Here is a 26,227-nt window from a genome sequence, read left to right on the forward strand (position 1 = left end):
TTTTACCGACTTTTCAAAGAAAAGTACGGTATTACTTTCGGTCGCATGGTGGAAATGGGGTGGGAGTGAAAATTATTTTTTTTTACGTTTTGATGTATAAGGAGTTCGAAAATACCATTCATTTAAATTGGGGTTTTCTTATAATTTATTATTTATAGGCCAGCATATAAAATTTTGTGGCTCAAAAATCTCCAAAACTACTGAATAAATTTCATTAAAAGTTAGATATTCTTTAGTAGTGTATCTGAAGTTGTGCGTGTGAAAATGTTATGAATATCGGTTGATTCGTATTTCAGTTACAGTCAATTTAAGGTCTAAAGAATTTGCGCGAGTCAATTTCGAAGCGTGGTTCATTATGATGCTGCAAGTTACAACGTTGACAATTCTTTATCTGCGGTATCACAGTAAGCAATATTGTTCGGCCTATTCAGGTAGCGTTACCTATTTTGAGGGTCATGATTACTAGGTATGTGTTTTTTATCTAAGGGTTATATTGACTGTGTAGTGGTGTATCTTTTATACGCTCTAATGCAGCGAGTCACACTGATGAACTAGTTGAAACTTAATGCTTGTGTGTAGGGTTAAACGTATGTAGGGGGGTTGTACTCTCACCGGGTTGGTCTAGTGGTGAACGCGTCTTCCCAAATTAGCCGATTTGGAAGTCGAGAGTTCCAGCGTTCAAGTCCTAGTAAAGTCATTTATTTTTACACGGATTTGAATACTAGATCGTGGATACCGGTGTTTCTTTGGTGGTTGGGTTTCAATTAACCACACATCTCAGGAACGGTCGAACTGAGAATGTACAAGACTACACTTCATTTACACTCATGCATATCGTCCTCATTCATCCTCTGAAGTATTATCTGAAAGGTAATTACCAGAGGCTAAAACATAAAAAAAAGAAAGAAGGAGGTTGTACTCTGAAAATCAGTGTATTTTTGACTGCGAAATAGTGAGGGTGTCGGCATTATTAACTTATTACTAATTACAGTGTATTAAAATTATTTTTCTACTATTATTTATATTTGTGGATAGTTTTACTTTATTTTAAGTTGCTTCTTAATTGTTTACTTATTTATTTCTTAATTCGTTTTTTTTTAATAAAACTTTAGATAAGAATGAGTTGATACTTTTTCAGAAGGAAACAAAATAAAATAAGGAAAAGTCCTTAAGAGTCTCTTAACGTCTTTATTAAAAAGATGTCTTTGATGTCTTTAACGTCGCACAAGAGTTTTTTAATGTTTCTACAACAGTATTAGGAACAGAAGAACGTTTTTAATGTAAATCTTTTAAAATGGAGAGATGACAGTTTTAAACACCAAGAAAATTGTCAGATGATCATCGCTTGATGATCGTAATCTGGTAGATGAAATGCAGTCTGGTAAATCGGTCCATTGAAAAGCTAGCTGATACAGTAAACATTTTTAATTACACGAATTAATCTTTAATACGTTTTGAATATAAAAAGATATGTGTAAGTTGAATTTCACGTAAAGCTGTCCGAAGATGTAATTTATTATGATCTATTTTCGGTTTCCATTTTACTTATTAAAATAATCAATGCATTTAATTTAAAAACATTTCAATCTCAAGTATCTGATTTAAATGTAGTCACCCCTTTTTTAACTCCCGCTTGTTTTACTTCCTTGAGTATTCTACCTTCCTCCAAATGGGTGTTACCACCTTTACGGAAAATCTTTGAGATTTTATATTTAATTAAAAATAAAGTGTTTATTACTTACCTTTATTTTAATTTTTTTTAATTATGCACGTAATGCCAGTAGATTTATACAAGCCATAATCGGTGAACGAATCGCTGACAGTCGGTCATTATTCCCAAAAACGGTCGTCAGATGTCTTCATTGACGTTTGTTTCTAAGTAAGTATATGTATATTTGATCCATAAGTCAATCGATTTCATAAAATAATAATATATAATAAAAAATGACTGATTTAGTTAGCAACAGAATCTTTTTTAATTAAGAAAACTATAGACCTGTCGATAGGAATTTATTATGCAATTACTAGCTGCAGGGCGTGCCTATGGCACGCCTCTGCAGCTAGGCCCTGGCGGGCGGCGTTTCGGAATGAGATTATTAGGTGTCAAAAACTGATTACCTGTTGTGTAAAAATTCTTTTTTTTGAACGATGAAAATTGATATAACGAAAGTTAAATTAGAAATTTAACTCTAGAAATTGATACTAACGAATCGGGATTTTCCGCTAGCGATCGGTACATTCCGACGCCTACTTTTTGGTTATAGTTTATGCGTGTTTGGACTGCACTCTTTAGGGCATTCATCACGCATAAGAAAAAATTGGCAAAAACATCAAATTTTTAATTTGAAGCTACGACTTTCACATAATCTTACATATCACCATCAAAGTTTGTTGTCAAATCTATTCTGAGATACCGTTCTAAAACTATATTTTACATTTGAGTGGGTTTAATTTAAGAGTAGTATTTTAAAAAAAAATTACATTTTTTTTTCTACTTTTAGTGCATTTAATATAAGAATGGTTTTTAAAAAGTTTTTTATATATTTTTTTATTTTCTACGTTTTAGTCTTCATAAATTTATACTTTACAGCTGCGCTAGCGCACAGGTTTGAGCGTATTTAGCGAAAGATCGGATCGGTACATTTTACGGTGGGTGAATGCAATCAAAACATAGGGCTAAACAATTTAATTTCCGGATAACCAAGATCCGGTCGATCAAGAGTGTACCCGATGCGTTAAAGAGTTAGCACTCGACCTGCTAATAATACATATGCCGTTTGAATCGTGAAAATCGGACGAGGGGTTGCGGAGATATTACGGTAGCACCCCCTCCCTAATTTCCGAACGGCGCCACGGAGGCATTTGGAAATATTATCTTTATCTAATTTTCAGAGCTCTAGGACCGACCGTTTTTGAGATATTTGCAATTTTCGTTCGAAAATTCCGATCCGGTTAAAAAGTACTAAATTTTAACAAAACTTTGATATATATATGTACATACAGTATATAGATATATAATAATATAACACATATACAACTGACCACTACGAGAGATGTACTAACGAATCGGGATTTTCCGCTAGTGGTCGGTACATCCGGTCCTAAACTAAGGAGAACGCACACACATGCAAATGCCGTTTTGTAGGGTAGATTATTAGAGAAATATATTAATTTACCTAATATATCTGACACAACAAATCAAGTTCGTCAGTACAGTTTCATATTATAATTTCTAAATGTTTAAAGAAAATATTTTTACAAACTTACGGGCAGTTATTCGTAGAGTATAAAAAAGGTAACGCTTTCTTAAGAGTTTCTTCAAATATTATTAGTTACTTCTTATATTCTTCCGTAAATGAAGAAAATATTGACATACTTTCCTATTGATTTTTCAGAGTCTAATTTCTTTTCTTAATATTTTTACGACTGGGGTTGTTGGGAAGGAAATTTAATTCTTTCTTATTTAACGTAAAATTACGTAATTCTTTTAAAATAAATTAAATTGTACAAGAGTCTATTAACTGATGAATTATCTTTTTTAATATTTTATTGTTAATAATTTTATTAAAAAAAAAAACAAAAAAAAAATTAGTCATAAAACTTAGTCATAAATCATTTCAAATTTCTTTTTTTAAGTTTTGAAATAGCGCTCACAATTTTCTTCATTAAGAGTAATTTTATACTAGGCTGCACTATGTAAGCATTTAACTATGATGTTTACTCTCAACTTTGTTTATCAGTAACTTCTGGATACGGCAACTCGCAAAATAAACTAAATTCGAGCCAAAATTCCAATGACTTCTTCTTTATTTACATATATCTATTTCTATTTCACATTTAATTTACCTTTTAGTAAATTTGTACGTATTCTGTATCAATAAATATTGATTTTCACTTTCTTAATATACAGTATATACAGGTTGGATGAAAAATTACTTACACCTCCTCTAACTTTTTTATAATTGAAATAACTGGATGCGGTTTGCAGCATTCTTCTTTGTACCGAGGGGCTACATCAATGAACGTATATTTCACTCTTTTTAATTTTTGTTCGTTGGTGGTGGGAGGAGATTCAAAATTTCAGATGGGACAAATTGTCATCTGGCATATCATTTTAAAGAGCTCCACGAGACGATAAAAATGATACAATTAAAACTAAATCGGTCCCGTTTGAAATTTTTGATTTGTCTCCCACCACCCAAAGAAAAGATTGAAACATACGTCATTGAATTAGCCCTTCCGTACAAGGAAGAATGCCGTAAACCAAATCCAGTTATCTCAATTTAAAAAAAAAGTTAGATATGTATGTGGTCCATTTTTTTTGTCTTCAGTCATTTGACTGGTTTGATGCAGCTCTCCAAGATTCCCTATCTAATGCCAGTCGTTTCATTTCGGTATACCCCCTACATCCCTAACAATTTGTTTTAAATATTTCAAACGTTGCTCGTTTGCACAATTTTTGCCATCTACCTGTCCCTCCAATTTCAAAGCGACTATTCTAGGATGCCTTATGATGTGGCCTGTAAGTCTGTCTCTTAGCTATATTTTTCCAAATGCTTTCTTCACAGATTTTCCGCAAATTTATCATTTGTTCATTTGTCACTTTATCCACCCGTGTGATTTTTAATATTCTATAGCACCACATTTCAAAAGCTTCTAATCTTTTCTTCTCAGGTACTCCGATCGTCCGAGTTTCACTTTCATATAAAGGTAAGCTCCAAACATATACTTTTAAAAATGTTTTCCTGATGTTTAAATTATTTTTTGATGAAAGCAAATTATATTTCTGACTGAAAACTCGCTTCGCCTGTGGTATTCGGCATTTTATATCGCCCCTGCTTCATTCATCTTTTGTAATTCTACTTCCCAAACAACAAAATTCCTTCTATCTCCATAGTCTTTTCTCATCCTGTTTTTATATTCAGTGATCCATCAACTTCATTTCTACCACACCTTGTTACTTTCGTTTTGTTCTTGTTTATTTTCATGCGGTAGTTCTTGCGTAGAACTTCATCTATGCCATTCATAGTTTCGTCTAAATCTTTTTTACTCAGGTAGAATTACTATATTATCAGTAAATCGTAGCATTTTTCATTTTTATCTTTCCAACTCGCATTGTTACTCCGGATGTAAATTATTCTTTAACATCATTAACTGTTAGTCGCATGTAAAGATTAAAAAGCTACGGAGATGTAATATCATTGTCGGACTTCCTCGTTTTATTACTGTTTCTTTCTTATGCGCTTCGATTATTACTGTTACAGTTTGGTTCCTGTAAATGTCAGCAATTGTTCTATCTTTATACTTGAACACTAAATTTTTTAAAATGCTGAACATTTTATTCCAGTCTACGTTATCGAATGTCTTATCTAGGCCGATAAATGCAAAGTATGTTGGTTTGTTTATCTTTAATCGTCTTTCTAATATTAATCTGAGCGTTAAAATTGCTTCCCTTGTCCCTATACTTATCGTGAAACCAAATTGGTCTTCTCCTAACACTTCTTCCACTCTCCTCTCAGTTCTTCTGCACAGAAATCTAGTTAAGATGAGGTACATATGTATTAATTAAGGAAATTACAAAGTATAAAAATACGGAAAAATAACAGAAGTTACATTTCAAATGGTGTTTTAATAAATTTATCACAATAAACATGTTATGTACATAAAAAAAAATCTTAACGTGTATATTTATTGAGTTATTTCTTAATACAATATTAATTAACACAATCAAGTCGAATTAAACTAATTTTATGTATTTATAGACCATATATATACTTTGAGTTACATAATGACATTTATATATATGCTTTACAAAAAAAAAAAAAAAATAATAATAAATTTGTAATTTACGCAATTGTATAGTTATTTTATAACATATTTACACATATGAATACAGTTTCTTTATTTTAAAATTTATTTTATAGTGTAGGCTACAATTTTATTAAAATTCATTTTATGAAAATTTATTTTAGTTAATAAAATGTTACAAACAAAAAAGAAGAAAAGAAATAAAATGGTTTTATTGTCATCATACGTTATATTATAATAAATAATAATAAAAAACATTTTAAATAAATCATTGAAGTGTCATAACTTTGGCTTTAAGCGTTAATACGTGACGTAGTTTTGTTTCCCAGACCTAGTCGGATCTCAGTTCGCTTGGCCGTTGTAAGCCGGACAAACGGCAGGACGTTATTGTTAATTCATGTCACGCTATATATGTGTGTGTGAGTACAGTGTAACTCTTCAGAGTTCACACCGATAAACTTAGTTCTTATCTGTATGTAAGATCGCATCAAATTGTCAATTCAATAAATGTTTCAGAATACGTTATGATTTCGTTCGCAGTTAAATGTATTTATCGTGCGAATTTTAATTTTGACATCATTTCCATTTTTATTCTAATTACATGTCGTTTGTTTGTATTTTTATTCGTTTTGTTTATTTATTTTTTTTGTGTTAGGCTAACTCACATTATTTGTTAGATCCATGTATTGTCTTTGGCACCACGATACCTGGTCCAGTACTTTATTTATCCTTTCGTTCAAAATCTTGATACTTTTTTCGGGTAATACGGGTAAAGTTTCTCTATCGTTAAAGCCAAAAAGATGTTCGTTCAATATTACGCCGATGTTCTTTTCGTCTCTCAGTCTCTCTAGTATTTTTACGGTCGGTTTTCTGAATATACAAAGCGCTTCTAATAATACGCTGTGATACGCTTCATATTTGTCAAGAAGTCTATAACCGTGCAGCAGACCGCTTTCGTTATCCAGAAACAGTAACAGATCGTTACTGGTACTTTTCGCTAAATTATGAGCCGGAGCTTCCATCATACCGGGATTCCATTGGAGGTTATACAGATTGTTCACGATTCGATCGAGATTTGCCGTAAGATAATCGAATACTATCAGGTCGGACCACTGAACGAGTTCTGTTAACTCTTCTTCGTCACCTCTCAAATCGATAGGATGAAGTCTACGAGTACTAGACTGAAAGTGCTTCGGAATATTCGCCGGTCTTAAATTATCGATGTACTTTGTCATTATTATCGGTCGTTCTTCTAGCCACTGCGCCAATATAACTTGCGGTTTAACGTTTCTCCACAGCTGGGATGTCGTTCTTACTACCGATAACGATGACGGTGCCAAATTATTCATGTTTAGGATTCTTCCTAGATAGAAACTAAACAATTCTCCCTGGATCTGGTCTGTATTCTGCCGATAACGGACGCAAGCTTGGCTACCTGAAACAATAAAAAAAAATCTGTTGTTAATTCATATTCAGTAAAATTGTTATTATTTAATCCACGATGTAGTTTATTAAAATATTTCTCTGTTAGGAATCGTACGTGTACACTTCGTCACTCTTAGAAGTTAAACATTTGCAACGAATATTACCAGAGGTATTGGTATCATCACGGTCATTTTTCTCGGACAAGATATAATATTGGCCATTCTAAATGTCCATGTCTGAACATCAAATAATAACCGGCCAAAAATGTTAATCGCATCAGCTGCTTTTATTTACAGCAAATTTTGAGCGGACGCAGCGATACGAGATGATGACTATATGTTATAAATAATATTTGGTAAAATTAATGCTATTTACGTCCGCTAAATTACGTCACGTACTATTTTACAACAAACAGTAATTGCTTGTTCTAAAAAGTATCTGTTATTGCCGAAAAGCTTCATATCCTATATTTAGATGCAAAATTTTGTGCAAGTTAAATTTTATTCACGCGTTAGAGAATTTTTTACAAGTTTTTATCGTTACCTGCCACTGCTATCTTTTTTTGCTCCAAATTTATTAAAGCACTTCTCTAGTCATGCCCCGTAAAAGTTAAGATAAAAACCCATTCTTAATGCTTGACCAAAAATTAGCGGGAATTTACCTCCTTAAACCTCACATGGGACGATCCTGATCTCAAAATTATTCTGATTAGATTCCTTCAGAACCAGCATAAGGGAGTTTACAGATAAATTACTAAAGCTGTCAGTGCTTATGTAGCTAATTATTTTAATAGTTTATATAAACCTGTGAGTTATTAGTGTTCTTATTACTTAATTACATATTTTTAAAAGGCAAATTTTTAGATTAAATAAATAATAATAATAATAAATACAATGAAAGTTTAAAATACAAGGATTAGTAGTAAATTTTCAGCTAAAAGTTTTAATTACAATTAAAGTTTATTAATTGTAGTTTTTGTAGATCAATGTAACTTGTAATAATTATAATTTATAACCGACACATTTTTCCAGTTTTACGAATTTTAATAATAATAATAGGTAATTAATTATATTTAAAGTATCACTCGATTTTACAGTGTCGTTTGAAATTGTTTATATATATATATACAATTTTTTTTTTTTTGGAGTAATATGTTTTTTTTTTCACTTTATTTTTAACATTGTCGTTAGGTATAAAATGACACAGAAGAAATTATATAAAATGTTAAGGAATCTCTCCGTAACATAACTTAATCATCAGTTTAATAAAATTAATTTAAAAAATTATGTTTTTGTTATCTCTTTTGAGTACTTTTGTACCGATCTCTCCGTCTCAAAACAGATTTTTATTTATTATTATTAATTAATTAAAAGAATAATCATATTACTACATTTGAAAATCGCATGGATATCTATCTTAGGCACTGAAGTATATAAATAATTTAACTTTTCATTGAATAAATTCTTCGTGTTTTTTATATGCTCTGAAAATAAGCATCTGTCAGAACAATTTTAAAATGTAATAATATCTTTAATTAATTATTTTAATATAAAACATCCGTTCTGAAGAAGAAGAGATCTCCACGAAAGTACTCAATAGAAACAAAAAAAGAAAACTCAATAATTGATACAATTTTTTAATTATTTTTTATAAATTAATATATTCTGCTGCTTAGATGCAATTTGCTAATCTATTCATTATAAAATTTTCTTTAAAAAAAAAAATTCTTTTTTTTTAATTATAATTGTTAACTAATCAGCTATTATTAAAGCTGTTAAAACATCACTAGATTTTACAGTTTCTTAATATACGTGGTTTATATATATATATACACACATGTAGAAATATGCACCAGATTTTTTTATTTTTTATCATTGGATTTCTGTTATTTTTTTGTCACTTTTTTTTAACTTTGCCGATGCAACTTTAACATGACAGAGAAAAAGATCTCACAGTAACATAACTTAATCATCAGGCTGGATATAAATACTTGTAAAGGAGGAGGCTGTTAGCATAATCTGCCATTGGAATGACAGCGGACTGTACAATTGACAACCTAATGTACCCATCAAATAATATATATATATATATAATATAAATTCAGACTACTTGTAAAAATATTAATATAAAAAATGTATATTCTATCCTACGAATTTGTTAGTTTATAAGCTTTATAAGCATCATCTTTATATATATTCAGACATGCTTAAACCTTTTTCATGCGGGTGGGGTAATAAAAGTGAAATTTTTTTTACGGAATTTTTGATTAACAGGGACCTTTTAATAATGTCCAAGTGTTTTTACTTTAGAAAATTTGTATTAATGTACTTTAAAAAACACCCGGCTAAATTTGTCTAACCTAAGCCAAGAAAACTACTGTATGAAGAATGAGCGTAAAAAGAAAGAAGTATTTTTTTTTTTTAATTTCACTTTCGTTAGTTTCTCTTTAAATTTAAATTATAATATTATTATAATCCCGTTTATTCTTCCGTTTCCTTTCTTGTTTACTTTTAAACATTTTTATTTCATCTATGCAAAAATTTACAATTGCATCTTTAGAAATCAACAATATTTATTGACTTGCTTTGTTTCTGCTTATGATGAGATAGTTTTACCGATGAAATTAAATCTTAATAAATCGCTTCATAACTACGGTAAATATTGAGTCGGGTACGTTTTTGATAACTTTTTAAATTTAATTTCCCGTTAAAAACGTTCTAAAAACTTTTTTTCCCTATTTTACTCGTCTTTTTAGAATTTTTGAAAAGCGGTTCTCCATTTATCGGCTATTCTTAAAATAATATCTAACTCGGTCGATGTTACTTTTAAAAATTAAAACGCTGACATGTTTGTTTTTATAAGATGAGTAAGGAAATATTATGTTTATAAAAAAGTATTATTATCCGGCGAATTAAGTAACTTTTCGAAATAAAAATGAGATTAAATATTTTACTTATTTTTTTTTTTTAGGTTCAACATTATTAGCCGGCATCTTGTCTTCTGAATAACATTCCAGTTTAGTAGTTAGTAATCGGTGGTATTGAGTGATCGTTACAGCGTTTTCCTTTTTGTTTATAACATTTGTTTTCTTTAAATACCATATCCTCTCCGAAGTACTGATAGATATTGTTTTAGAGGATTTCCAAAAATTTGGAAATCGCTACGGCACCCGGTCACTTTTATATACGTATGTATGCATGTAACTATATGAATAAGAATTTTTCATCCTCTTTAGCGCACGCAAATCTTAACCGATAATGACGAAATTTGGGGGGTCGTTGTAAACCTACTGCAAACAGAGTCCTGTTGATTTTCAAGCGAATCGGTTCACAGGAACCGGAGTTAGAGCCAAAGAATGGGGTTTTTTGGTACATTTTCAGCTTTTTTTTTTCATCTGGGCGCAATTTTTTTTTTACATTTCTTTTATCTTTTTAATCAATTATTTAAAAAAAATAAGAATGATGTGATGTTTATCAAGTGTTCTATACAAAGCCTGTGTGGCACTGGTGATACAAAATATTTTTATTTACACTGTCATAGGACATATTTAAATAAATAATAATATATACTAGATTAAATGTTTAATTATATGCCACTAGAAATATTTTTTGATTAAGTTTCATATCCTAAATCTAGAGATTTAAGCCTTAAACAATAATACAATAAATACTTTTTTTTAGCCGCTTTCCAAAGAATTTGTAGAAATCGTTAATTCACCAGGATAGATTTTATAAGGGGGGTCGTGGGAGAGGAGACCAACTTTTCTTTACGTTTTGGAATCTCCTGAACACGATTCGGCAATGTTTATATACTTATGTAAGTATGTACGTACAAGATTTTTTCGCCCGCTTTACAGGACGCAAATCTTAACCGATTTTGGCGAAACGCGATGGGGTGAGGTAAATCTACTGGGAATAGAACCCTATTAATTTTTAACCGAATCGTTTCACAGGAACCGGAGTTAGAAGCAAAAATCGGGTTTTTTGGTGCGTTTTCAAGATTAACTAAAACCGGAAATCCGCCCTTCTGTCGCACTTACTGCGACGTAGTTCTTTTTATCACTATACACGCTTTCTGCTAAAGGTTATTAAAACTGCATATAAATTTTTTTTTTTTAATTTTTAAAAATTATTTTTCCAGACTGGAATATTTGTTTCTATTAAAAATAGCCGTTAATATAAATAGCATAGGTCCAAAACATCCACAAATTGTGGAGGGGGAATAATTAAAAATGGTTGGAATATTAATTTGGCAGCCATCAGGTTGTAATAGTAATTTTTTTCGCTCGTTTCGCGTGGGAGTAGAGTTGATTTAGGTTAAGAAGTAGTAAATAAACCCATCGGGTTGGTCTAGTGATAAACGCGTCTTCGCAAATCAGCTGATTTGGAAGTTGAGAGTTCTAACGTTCAATTCCTAATAAAGGCAATTCATTTTACACGCACTTGAATACTAGATCGTCGATACCGGTGTTCTTTGGTGGTTGGGTTTCAATTAACCACACATCTCAGGAATGGTCGACCTGAGACTGCGCAAGACTACACTTCATTTACACTCATACCATCCTCATTCGTCCTCTGAAGTAATACCTGACGGTAATTCCCGGAGGCTAAACAGGAAAAAGGAAGAAAGAAGTAGTAAATAAAAGATATCATTTTGTAAAAATTCTTTTTCAGTATTGTGAAGTAAGTTTCAATCGATTAAATGAAATGGCATATGTTAAAAGAAAAATTATTTGGTAATAAAATACCAGAAATATTAAATTTTTTTACTATTATCATGAATCGAGTTATTAATATTGAAAATCATCAGAGAAAATATAATTGCACGATCAGTTATGACGAGCTCTTTATTAAGAACAATATCTGTGTAATAGGCTGTGTTGTTTTGTTTTGATGTAATATTTACTTTGAATAACATTACATTTAATATCTGTGATGTTAATTGATACCTCCATCGTCTTGTGTTAATTAAATTTTTTCAAAGAAACATATTTTAAGAAATAAAATGAAGTTTTAGTATGTAGGAAAAATATTTATACTGTTACTGTCGATACCACTGGTGGAAAAGACTGGAACACAGTAAGGGAACTTTCTTCGACGTATACATCAAATTATTTAGAAAATTTGTTAAAATAGCTTTACAACGGTGGGGAGTTTGAAGTAAAATTAAGGAGCACATTTAGGTTTTTTCGAGGCGAGTGAAAGGTAAAGAAATAGAGCGAGAAACGTAGAGGTTGGACGAGCAGCGGTGGGGAGTGGATAGGATGTACGAGACAGTCGACTTGACCCTGAGATATTCGTTGTAATCTTTCTGATACTATACCGAAAGATAGAGTTAGGGATAATGAAGTTTACTTACAGTTCTTATGTACTCGGCCTATCAACGGTGTAGTGATGCGCGAAAAACAATTACCAGAGACCGTTAATCGCAAACCGATATTACTACGATTTAACGAGCGAAGATACACACTTCCAAACGTTACGACGCGTGAACTGTACCCACGCACTCGCGTAAAGTTTGCCCCCGCTCGCGTGCATTCGAACACATACACACACGGTCAGGTGGAGATACATTAAAAACCAGTTTATGATCTATTCTGTACAAGTTAGAAAAGTGTATAAAGTTTATACAGCAGAAAAGTACGTCCGCTCAAAACCAGTTCATATATAAAAACATCTCTGCGCCTGTCGTTAACTGTAGGTTATCACAATACTCCACCATTGTGCGGTAACCTAAGGACATATGTGAATATCAGCGGTCGAGTGAAGGAATGCTGACGCAAATAATTTTGGATTTATTGATTTTATTTTAATTTCAGGTTACACTAAATTACCATATACACGTACACGTGTGTGTGCGCGCGCGCGCGATATACTATATTTATTAATTACAGTGCATTTCAATAAAATATTAATTTAAATAAATATATGTAGTTTTTTTTTAATATTGAAACTAATAAAATCTAATTAAATTAAATTTATCTGGTTAGATTTAATATCTGAATTCCATCGAATCCAAATACGGAATATACCAAAATTTTATATTCAAAAAAATTGAGATTTTTTTAAAATTAAATGAGACCGGGTTATTTAAAGATGAAGAATAAATATCAGCGCCAACCGATTAACTTTTTAGAAATAATTTTAAAGAACTTCTTTTTCTTTCAATTAGTTGAATGTTAAAAACTTTGAATTAAACTTATATAATAGATTTTTGTATGATAAGAATTACAAAAAAAATAAACCTGAATTTTTCATAAACGGTTCCTAAGGTTTAGATAAAAACGTAATCTATATTTAATAATTGTAAGCAGTTATCCAGAAATTATTGAAGTATATTTATAGAATGCAAATAATAATTCTGAAGACGGTTTTCCACCTTTTAAATAAAATTTTAAAATGTCTAACGTTATGTAAAATAATCGATCTTGTACATATTTTTAGCCCCTGTTGGTAATTTTCATTAAATTGTTTTTATTCTTTTCCCATCGATTATTTGGCATCATGTCTATTACGCGGTTCATATCTGTAAATTGTAACTTCAATTCATTTTTAGACAGTCTATATTTTTCCTTCTTACAGGTGTATAGATTACTGGCTAAGATGGATTCGTACATTAAATTATCTGAGCCTTTTTTTTGACCCGATATTCTTTTTACTTTGTCAGTAAGATAGTAAATTGTAATTTCTTCACAAGTATCGACCTTACTTTTTGCATTTAAAAGTCTGTACCTCAGGAACTTCACATCTGTAATCGGTGCTGGTTAAAACTGGTTAAACTCCACGTTTAATTTCTTAACGAGTATGCAAGAACCGATATTACTTTATAAAATTTAAAAAAGTACATAATTGCGGTCTAATTATAAATATATGTGTATATAAGTATATTTAAATAAAGCAATTTTATGAATTTATTAAAAATTAATGTTATATTTTATCAGCTCGTTATTCGAATTTCCGTACACAAAAGCAATTAGTTGGAATACTGAAGTGAGGATCCCGATCACTGGAAACTATCTTTTTTTGTTTTTAATTTGATCTTTACAAATATTTTTGATAATCCCAGAGATTATAAGAGACTCCTTTTCGTTGTATCTAAGGAAAAATTATGTTTATAAAACTACTAATAAATCTAATCACTTTTTTTAGTGAGATTTTAAGTCGATCGATCGACTCTTCTTCAATACCCATTATTATGTTCCTTTTATTTTATATTGCTTTTTAATATAATAGAATCTGTTAAATATAATTTTGCATTCCGTTCACGTTTCTTCATCTTCTATCTCGTCTACCTTTAATCGAATAGCTTTTAAAATGGAAAATATGATTACGTCATATAGTCAACAAGATGATCATTTCTATTGTTAAACAATTACAATCGTCAGTTGATGTTGAGAAAAAGGTATTACAAGAAAATAAGACAAAAATAAAATAAATGAATAAATAGCAAATAATAATAATAATAATAAATATTACAACAAAAATCCATAAGAAATGTTATAAAACGAGTTTTTTAACGGTGTTTTTAGGATAGGAGTAAAAAGTACAATATGCTGATGTTTTATCCAATTTCAGTAGAATGTGTAACTTTAGCTTAAAAAACATCTAAGCTACTAAAGCCTTCAATTGAAACCACCCACGGCTTAGTACATGTTTGTCTCTTTTATAGGTTCGCTAGATAAAATTTATCTAAAAAATGTTAAACAAAGATAGTAAAAACCTTAAACCGGTCGAAGAAATATTCCTGTCCGTGATCAAAGTTTAAGGAAGGATATAACTGAAGTTCAAAATGGGCATTGGATATCGGTTTCCTATCGTCGTTCAAAAATAGATATTCTGCTTAATTAATGATAAATGAAGTTTTCCAGTTGACCTATAATTCCTCTTTATTACGTCATTATTTTAAAACGCTCCTTTCCAGTAAAGTATAATTTTTCAGGGAATAGTGCAACTGTTGTCGCTAGAAATTAATTCATAAATGTCCGGTCTTTCGACGGGTTTCGTTTTATCTTTAGTTTCTACGGACGAAGGTGTTTCTCCCTAAATGTAGCCGTTAAAGTTATGATTAAAAAAATAATTTTTACTTCCTCAATATTAGGAGAGCTATTTCTATCTTTGCTTGCTTCGGTCTTGGAGAATCGAGATTCTTTCTTAGCGTGTCTGTACCTCTTTCTCAAAATTTGTTTTGCCTCTTTAATTTAAAAAAATTCTTTTTAAATAACGTACAAACTAAAAACCGATAGAAAATTTTTTTTCTACTACGATGGTGTTAAAAAAAATCATGAAAACGGATTTCAAAAATTTCTGTAGTAACAAAAAAAACATTTTCCTTAGCTTCTCTTATAACCAGAATTTATTTTTGTAGATTTTTTAAGTTTTTATTTTATGTTCTATATTCGGTCTTTAGTTTTATAAAAATCCTGAAATTTGTTAAAAATGTATAAAATTATTTATATATTTCAATAAAATTTATCTGTATTTAAAGCGGAACAATTAAAATTATATTTAATATTATATTAAAATAAATAAGTAATAAATACACTGTTCATACGATTAGAATAACTAAGATTGTAACATAAACAATTAATATTATCATTAACACTGGCCGCTCGACATAATAAAGTCGATATCATTAATTCACGAGGCGCTCATCTGTTTGCGTGAGTGCGTTGGTGAGTATGATATCGTGAGCTTGTACTCGTATGATGGACCACGTCAGGTCAGCTCGGCTAGTAACCGGTATTGCAGCAGGTATGTTATGTATGTGTTGGTATAACTTCTTATATATATGTGTGTGTTTGTGTATGACAAACCGTTCCTGTATGAAAGAAACTGTGACGTTATCCAGATGAATGCGATTGAATTAAAAAAAAAATATATATATATATATATATATATATATAAAAGAAAAAACATAAAAAAATAGAGCTTTGTTCGATGGGATAGATGATATGCGGTATCGCCAGAAAACTACCTTCCCTCTTTTGTCTCTAGCTCTAAAAAGGAACTCCGCCCCTCGTTTTACTGATTTTATCATCTTTAAAATAATGGAACAGAAACTTCTTACTACTTTTAAGAAGAAAGCCCTTTTTTCAACCTGACTCGATCGCTAAGAAAAATGATCACGAGGTTAAATTTAATTAATATCGACTATTATTTTGTTAATTAATATTATACGCTGTTTAATTAAATTGATGTTTTTTAGAGTATTAAAAATGGAACATTGTCACTCGATAAGTTATTTTAATGTTTATTATATTCCTAGAAAAAAAGTAATGTGTCTCATACTGAACAAATTATTAATAACATAAAAATAAAATATTTAACATTGAAGTGCCACAGTTAAGAAACAATCTGATGTGTACACCACATGACTTCCTTGTACGCCTATTAAATTATATATACACATTTTTAAAAGTACATAAAATTTTATTTCATTAATAACTTCTGATATTTTTTTATATTTTTTTTTTTATTGTTATTATTGAATTATTATTTATTGTAATTTTTTTACAATTAGAGGTTAATAATTATTAATAAATCAATATATTTTATTTAAAAAAAGGAGATAGTCGGATTCGAACCGATGTGCCTACCCCTGGTAAAATCCAAATATTTCAGTAATTAAAGTTTTATTTGGCTATAACTCTGGAACCAATGAAAATAAGTATCACTTATGATACATCTTGAAAAGCTCTCAGTGAGGGCTTATTACTGCAGTTTAGAAAAAGTCCAAAATCCAATTTTTTGGATTTTAGGCTTTGTTGGTCAATTTTGGTCCAGTCGATTTTAATCAAAAGGGGAGGTGTACAACTAAATGTTACAGTCCTAAATTAAAAATTTCAACATCCTACGGCTAATCGTTTTTGAGTTATGCGAAATACATACGTACATGCATAAACGTCACGCCGAAACTAGTCAAAATGGGTTCAGGGTTGGTCAAAATGGATATTTCCGTTGAAATCAGAAAAACCGTAATTTTTCACGATCACATTACTTCCTTTTACTTCGTACAAGGAAGTACAAATCTTAAAATTGTATTTTTATGACTGAATATTCCATAAAAAAGTTATAAATTCCTAAGTGCAGACAACTTTTTGTTTATAAATAATCCATTTTACCCCAGTTAAAGCCACTTCTTGTTGAAGTAAAGCAGAGAATTATATTTTTCAATACAAAAATAATCACTAAATTGATGCTTCACACGTCGTTTCAAAGTTAAACATTTTTTGAATTAAAATTTATTACTGATTACCGAACCTTATTTTCATCTAATCTGTATAACTTAAAAATTAATTTGAATGTTGTATATTTTATGATAAAATTATGAGTTTAAAAGGGAAAAAAATGCGGCTTAACTTTTCAGTAATTATTACTTTTTTTTAAAAATCGAGTCGATGAATATAAAAGCTGTGACGGTATAGGATTCAGTTTTATATTTAATTAAAAAAATAATTAATTAACTTTTTTTTATGTATTTAAATAACCATCCGTTTTACTTGTGAATATCGATCGAAACATTTTACGTTAACATTATTACGTCTGGTATGTAGTCTTTAATCTCAACTTTACTGATTACGGAAATGCTAAATAAATAACTTTTTAATCCAGATCGGAACATCTTTTATACTTTATGTAGACCGCATTAGGATTGGTAAATTCGTTATTCCACGGTTAATATGAAAAAGAACTTCTTCAGTATTTTCTTGAGAGGATCGATGAGAACCGTGTAAAAACCTTTACCAGAGTGACATTACAGATTAAAAAATTAATGAATAATATAAAGAAGTGGTTTGTAGTACGTGTGAAAATTATAATCTTACGATTACATGTAAACGTAGGAAGGTGATAAATAAATTCGAAGTAATATTAAAGATAACCGTTTCGGTACATACAGTTTGTATACTTTAAAGGAACACAGGCATATCGATCGGTAAAAGAGAATAGTATGAAATAGGATAAATTATGCTGTTCAATGCTTTCTATTGTTTTATACGTTTGTAATTATTGTAACGTCTTTGATTTTCAAATAAGATTTTTTTTTTCAGGGTCCGATCGGTTAATAAATTATTAAACGATTGATTTCTCTTCCTAGAAAAGCAAATAAAATCAAAATTTTTTATTAACAATTATTTCAAGAAATTTTGGTTTCCCTATGATAAAAAAAAATTAATTAAAAACAAAAAAACAATTTTTTCGGATGAATTTTACCCACATTTTCTCAGTAGCGTAAATCGTAACCATTTAATTTGTACTCATAATCGTAATGGAAAAGGAAATATGTAGTAAATAATCAGAAGAGAAAAATTTAGAAAGGATATTTTACAACAGAAGATTTTTGGATTAATGTAATTTTTCGTTATTAAATTGAAATCACTGAAAATAAAAAAATAAAACTTCAATAGATTTAGGATATGTAACAGGAGAAATTTTTATAGAATGACAACTAAATTCTACCGGTTCAATTTTTGTCAACTAAAATTTAGTATTTTTTATCAGCTTATAATCATTTTTAATTTAATTCGGGGAAATTTGTTCTAATTTAATGCGTTAAAATCTGTTGACTTTATAGTATGAAATCGACTCATAAATCGCTGACGAAACTCCTGCATAATTTTAATCTTTGCTTCAGCTTACCGTCCTGTTGGTTTATTATCATGACCGAACTGAAATCGAAGATATTTTTGATTCCATCGTTTTTACTGTCTGGTGTTATTGTCGTGAAATTAAATATTCAAAAACTCAATAGTTACAAAAAAATGTGTCAGTTAAAGTAATAATTTTTTTTTCTATTGTGCAAATAATTTATGATGGTTTACAAAGAATATTATTTTAGTAGGATACTTACGGTATGAAGTATAAGACTGGTTGTATATTTGAACCCGTAACAGTTATACGATTCGTTTTACACGACCTTGACCAAAACTACCTACATGACATTTGTAGGTCTTTGGAAGACGTTCAAAAATAGATTAAAGTAACGTTTCTAAAATATTTTCAGTAATATAGGGTTGAAATACAGTAGAAGAAGAGTTATTTATAACTTTTGCAACAATCAGGTAGCCGGAATAACAATCGACAACCAGGAAAGACACGTTCCTTTAACGAAAGGTGTGAGAGGAAATCGCAACCTATACCCTTTGCTATTGAATTTGTACAGAAGAAGTAAGCAGTAAAGGGGTTTGTTGTAAGGCGGGTAACAAGATATGGAAAAACATATGTTAATAAGATTCCTTGGAGTTATTGTTGTTTTGGCTGAAAACAAGTATCGAATTAGAACATAAAATATAACGTTTCTTTATCAGGAGAAAAATTGAAAATAAAACCAAAGTTAATGAAATATTTCAAAAGGGAACGTAATAATAAATAAAGTATCGATTAGTAAATCGGAACTTGTCATGTATTACAATTGAATTATGATCCTTTGTAATTGATAAATCAAATTTTTTCGTTGACTAATTAAAATTTACTGGGAATTACGACTTTGAGTATTCAAATTGCAATTTTCGTTATACAGTGTAATAAAAAATAAATAAAAAAACATTGATACGCGTATCGGTTACTTAAATTTACCACTATAATTTGTTTTATTAGCATGCGATTATTAATTCTAATTAGACGCCATGAGTTGAATTAATTAATTATTAAGGATAATTAATTCATCGGGGAGTGCAGGCAGCATCGACCTTTATAGATCAGTGTGGTATTGAAAAGTATTAATCGGCTCGGTCTTTGGTTTATCTATGTGCATAATTATAAGGCGCTTTATCTCTACTAGAAATTTTACCGGAACGACAAATGTCTTTTTCCATGACCACAGTTTTTTTCAGAACTGTTTATCAGCAGTTCCAGTCGCGTAACGGCTTATATCAGAATCATAATTACAATTAATATGAAATGTTTGTGTAACGTACGTACGTATAGTAAAAAAAAAGAAATCTCTGTCGCAGTAAGTGTGCCATAAGGGCGGGTTTCCAGTTTTAGTTAACCTTGAAAACAATTCAAAAACCTCGCTTTTTGGCTCTAATTCCGGTTCCTGACAACCGATTCGCTTCAAAATGAGTAGAACTGTATTCCCAATAGATTTATATTACCCAACCAAGTTTCGTCAAAATCGATTAAGATTTGCGTCCGGTAGAGTGGACGAAAAAATCTTATACATACATGTATATACAAATATTGTAGAAGAATCGTGTTCAGGAGACTCCAAAACGTAAGGAAGAGTTGGTCCCCTTCCTTTGACACTGCTTTATAAAATCTGACCAGGCGCAGTAGCGGCTTTACATATTCTTTGGAAAAAAAATTATTATACTGTTATTAGTTAAGTTTCTGGAGTAGGATATCAAAACTTACTCAAAAAATATATTTCTAGCGGCATAAAATTAGACATTTAATTTAGTATATATTATCATTTATTGAAACAATACGTAAGACAATATAAATAAAAGTATTTTGTATGCTTTACGAGTGCCTCATAGGCTTTGTGTAGAACAATTTATAAGCATCAAACCAGTCTTATCTCTTAAAATAATCTGTTATTAAGAGAAGAAAAGGAAATGTAAAAAAATGCACTTGGTGGAATGAAAAAAAAAGAAAAAACTGAAAATGTACCCAAAACACCGTTTTGGCTCTTAACTTCGGTTTCTGTTAACCGATTCGCTTGAAAATCAATACGGCTATATTCCCAATAGGTTTACATCATCCCACAAAATTTCGTCAAAATGGGTTTAGATTTGTGTCCGGTAAATCGGACTGAATACATATTCTTATACGTACATACATATATGTATTTAAACAAGACCGGGCGCAGTATAGATTTCCAAAATCGTTGAAAATACGCAAAGAACAAGTGGCGATGACGTAGATATTGCGTGTACTTATTACTACTAAGAAGGTTTAAACTCGATCCGTTTCGTACATTAAGTAAACTTCGTGAAGAATGGCATTTTAAACATTTTAGAATGATAAAAGACACATTTACAAGTCACGAATAATTTTATAAAACAATTTAAAGCATAAAGAATAAATATGTGAAATTATCTGTCATCATTTCAAATCTTTTTTTGATCTGTCCGCATACTTCTTTCCAGCTTATTTAAGAAAGATGTTCGTCTTTATATCATTATAGTCATCTAATGTTTTATCCCGTAGGATTGTTCTTCCCTCGACGGATGTTATCGATAAATTATAAAATTTTATTAGTATATTTTTTATAAAGCCGCAAAACGTAGGGAACTTTAAACGAATCGACCTGATTAAAAATTTCAGCCGTTAACAGCTTCGCGGTTACTTATATTGACTAACGAAACGACAGACTACTAATCTGCCGTTCCACGAATATTTTGTAGACAAATACTTATATTAAAAAATATCTTTTGTGAACCAGAAAATCATCCTGCTGTCGTCTGTACAGCTGGAAACGGTACCTTATCTAATGAATCTACCGTTCCAGCGGGTGGATCGTCGCACATATAAAACAATGTATTATTTGTAATCCGGGGCTAATTTGTAGGAAAGGCGGACGGCGAAGATTTTTAACTTTGACAACGAACCTATTACGTTTCTTATTATTTTACTTAATTTAGAAATTTGTTTATTTTATTGGCTATATTATGAAACCATTTGTAGTGCGTTGTAAGCGGTATAATTTTGCTTTACTCTTAATAAAGATATAATCGTTATAGTGGCGTTAAGTTATTTCACACCTGTGTCTTAATTATATTCATTATTTATTATCTTGTTACAAACGATGACGTAGCTCGTATCGTTCGCGAATAAATGAATAGGAATGACAAGGTTTGAAGAAACTGTCGCTGGTAACGGAAAGATAATAACGCGATACGGGTGTTTTATAATCTTTGATGTAGAGTCACTTTTATACCCGATGTAATCATACTTTACCTTCTGTGTAAAAGCATATTATTTAAACAAGAAGTTCATACTTCATCTATTTCAAACGAAGTATTATTAAATCACTAGGAAAAATCAACAGAAAAAATATCAGTTTCTAATCTTTAGTAAACCGGGTTTCTACCCGTGTTAAGCCGATTCCCATGCATTTTTAATTATTATTTTGTTAAAAGTAGACTTAATATTCAATTTTCAGTAAAGTTTCTCTGCTGTTAAAATATATATATATATATATATATATATATATATATATATACACTTATCTGATAATTTATATATAAAAGAATATGTCGAGAGCGATTCATAATCAACGCCCAACAAAAAAAGATAAATCGATGAAAATTTGTATACACGTTCTTCTTACGGTGGAAGCGCACATTAAGAAAGGATTTTTTTTTTACATTCCGTGTTTAAAGGGTTAAAATGGAGAAAAAATGAAATTTACTATTTTGTTAATTAGTCCGTATCAAATGAAAATATAAACTTAATTTTTGGTGTGTGTTTTCTTCGTGTGAATATTTAAAAACCGATATCTAGATTATTGGAAATTCAACTTGAAAGGAGTGAAGAAAATTAAAACATTTTGTGTAATGATCGCAAATTTTCCCCATTTCCGACTACTTAATCGAAATATTCAGTAGTAGATTTGGGCTAAAAACACAAATTGTTTTTTTTACATTTTTACCGTTTTATGCAACCGCTATTGAATCAATCTTTATGAGATTTTGTAACATTATAATGGTAATTTACGTTTGTAATTCTGATTATGTATTTCGCGAGCGAAGCCCCGAAGGGAAATCTAAAAGCCAATTAGTGGGTGCTGTATTGACCAATCTGTTCCTCTGAAGAAATTTTTATTTTTATTTATCATTACTATTTTCACAAGCATGAGTTTAATGAACACAGGGAGGTCCAGGGATCCTGGCTACACCGGCTAAACATTCCATAACCGCGACGGGAAACGCTAGTAATCAATCATGTAGCGCGGGTGAAGCAGCCACAGGGATGGTAGTATATATATATATATATATATAAATATATAAAATAGCACACAATCTTCATGATTTCTGGGATTAAGTAGTTAAAAATCTGATAAAAAAAATGGAAAAAATCACATAAAATTTCCTCAATGTTATGTACTTTTAAAACATTTTCTTACGTCTTGAACAACGAATATCTATTAAAAATACTTTGAGTGGCACTTACATGATCCAAAAACCGCTCTTCTCTCTCTGATCTGTAGGACGAGAGATATGAAACGAATTAATGTATAATTTTTTTTATTTTCACAGGTAGGAAATGAAGGAAACGTCTGTTACACCTTAAAAAAAATTATAAAAATTTAATCTTTTATTACTTTTTTTTCATTTTGTCTCAAAAGTTTTTCATCACTAATTTTTCTTAAAACTTCTCATTTCCATTATTCTCATTTCTCATTATTCGACCAGCTATTTAAGCTTCAAATAATTTACTCTTTTAATCAGAGCCTTATCGATCTTCTATTATTTGCTATTAAAAAATGCTATAGCTAATTAATATTTTTAATAATTTCTTTGAAATTCCAACATCCTACTCATATATTTTTAATGGGGAGTCATACAAGTTTGTCATACGTGTTTGTATCGTCCGTGTTTTTGTCGTATAGATACAGGTAAAATACGTCCCGTATAATTTTAAAAAAATAATTCTTTTTTTTTTTATTTTGACATAGATCAGTGATGACCTTTTCATTTTATGTAGGAAATTTTCAGTACGTTTTCGTTTTTAACATTTAAGAAATTAATAATTGTTCGATTGAAGTCATGACTCTAAGAAAAATTATTTATGATCCACAAATCACGTCTTGAAGATAGCGTATTGTATCCGCTAATTTCCTTTGTTATGACGACACGTACGACCAAAATTTATAAATCGTTTTATTTGGAAATTAACGACGAGTTTCATACGACATATTTTAGGTTTTTTTATGACCGGAGTTTTTAGAAAAATAAAAAGTAAAACATATGTTAAAACGAGGAATTGAAACTAAGAAAAACTCTCGCGCAGTTCTGCGCATGAAAACCGACTTTGGGTTATTTTATTGTTTCAAAAAAGTATAAACTCCCCATTGTAATAGAAGTTAAAAAAAACCTTTGAACCCTACACACGAGCATCGGGTTTCAACTCGCTCACCTCTGTGACTAACTGCATAAGCGCGTATGAAAAATACACCACTACACAGTCAACATAACTCTTAAATAAAAAAAAACACGTACCCAACCATCATGACTTTCAAAGTAGGTAACGCTACTTGAATACGCTGAACATTATTGCTTAAAAATAGATACCGCAGATAAAAAGAGAGGTCGACTTCAAACTTACAGCATCATAACGAACCGCGCTTCTAACTTGCCCCTCTCAAATATTTTCGACTTTACACTGATTGCAAGTGAAGAACGACTCAACCGATCCTCATCGGATTTTCACAAGCACAACTTCAGATAAATTACTAGACCGTGAATAAACTTCAATGAAATTCATCTAGTAGTTTTTTTGATTTTCGAGGCTCAAAATTTTATACGTAGGCCTATAAATAAATATATAAGAAAACCACAATTTAAATAAGTGGTATTTTTGTACTCCTTATACTTCAAAACGTAAGAAAATTCATTTTCTCCCTCCACTCATACCATACGGCTGAAAGTAAAAACGTACTTTTTTTCAAAAAGTCGGTAAAAGAATCAAAAGAAAGTTTTTTGACTACAAAAGTGCTACATTATCGGTGTAATGATATTACATTCTAATGATTTTAAGACGATTTTTATCAATTTTTTACCAACGATGTAATTTTGGGATAGTGTAGGACAAATCTTTATTGTACTTACTTAATAAATGTGTGTGAGCGCGCGCGCACATGTATATTATTATAATTATAAAAACAAAACAAGGCGCATCGTAAATAGAAGGGATTGAACGGAACTTACGTTTATAAGAAAGAATTTACTGGATAGAAATAAGTGAAAATTATGAAACTGGACGTAATTGACGTTTCCCGTATAACAGTAGTACAGCTTTTCCGAAATATTTATTTACTAACTAAAAGGTAGTAGTTTTCATTATTTCTTCGAACTCTTACAAGAATCTCTTATTATAAACATTGGTATTTTTCATTAAAAATCATACATTAGCGACATTCATTTAAAAGATATTGTGCTTACAAATAATCGATATTTTATTTTGCAGAATCAAAAATTGATATGTTTTGTACAAGAGAGTTGAAGTAGAAAAGTCGTAAGGTTAATTATTAGTTTTATTTACTAATTTAAAAAAAAAGTTATGTGTTTTTTTTTGTTTTTACATTAATTGGTTTTACATATTTTATTGTGTATTATCCTATACAAAGTTGTACAACAGATTAAAATTAGCATAAATATAATGTAATATGATTTTCTTAAATACAGAACGATAGTAAACGATAATTGTTAAATCTTGATTTGTTAAATCTCATAAATGTCTTCGTATGAGTGTGCATATATATCATGCTGGCTATATATACATACAATGATTTATTCGTGTAGGCTTATTTATTAAATTAAGGAAATCCTACAATTAAATGTAAATTTAATCTCGGTTAACAATCTTTTTTTTCCGTTCAACTTGACCTCACACGTAATTAATTTAAATTGCGCGCATGAGGTATTTATAAACCTGTTGTTATGAATTAATTAAAACGTTGTGGCAGTGGAACATTATAAGTAGCAGGTAGTCGTAAAAGTAGTCCTACTTACATTAGTAGTTACAGATGTTATGTTATTGATGATGGACGAACTGTTTTCGTCGATGGAGGGGCTTAAGTAGCGGAGGGCGGAGGATTTAAGCAGAAGGAGGAGCTTCCGAGACTTCTAGAGTGGGACGTGGGAGCACTCGAGTTAGCAGAGCGTAGGAAATAGTGACTAAACTGACGAAGCGAAACGTTTGTTTAATTTTTTTTCCATACTATACAAAAATATAATCGGTGTGTACTTCGAGTCGCATGACAAAATTTATAATATGACCGCTAAAAATTGCGTGTATTAGAAACGACTGACGATATTTTTCGTAACGAT

The 26,227-nt window shown here is 30.2% G+C and overlaps 1 protein-coding gene across 1 annotated transcript in view; it reads right to left on the reverse strand.

Annotated features, from left to right (window-relative positions):
* Nucleotides 1-5,708: 5,708 nt before the first annotated feature.
* Nucleotides 5,709-26,227, reverse strand: part of fj (four-jointed box kinase) — a 124,957-nt gene continuing 104,438 nt past the window's right edge. The window contains exon 3 of the mRNA XM_075363699.1: nucleotides 5,709-7,243. Within this exon, the coding sequence (XP_075219814.1) occupies nucleotides 6,465-7,243 (779 nt within the window). The 3' untranslated portion in view covers nucleotides 5,709-6,464. The remainder of the gene's footprint in view (nucleotides 7,244-26,227) is intronic.

This window comes from Lycorma delicatula, chromosome 4 (assembly GCF_047948215.1).
Source record: "Lycorma delicatula isolate Av1 chromosome 4, ASM4794821v1, whole genome shotgun sequence".
Lineage (NCBI taxonomy): Eukaryota > Metazoa > Arthropoda > Insecta > Hemiptera > Fulgoridae > Lycorma > Lycorma delicatula.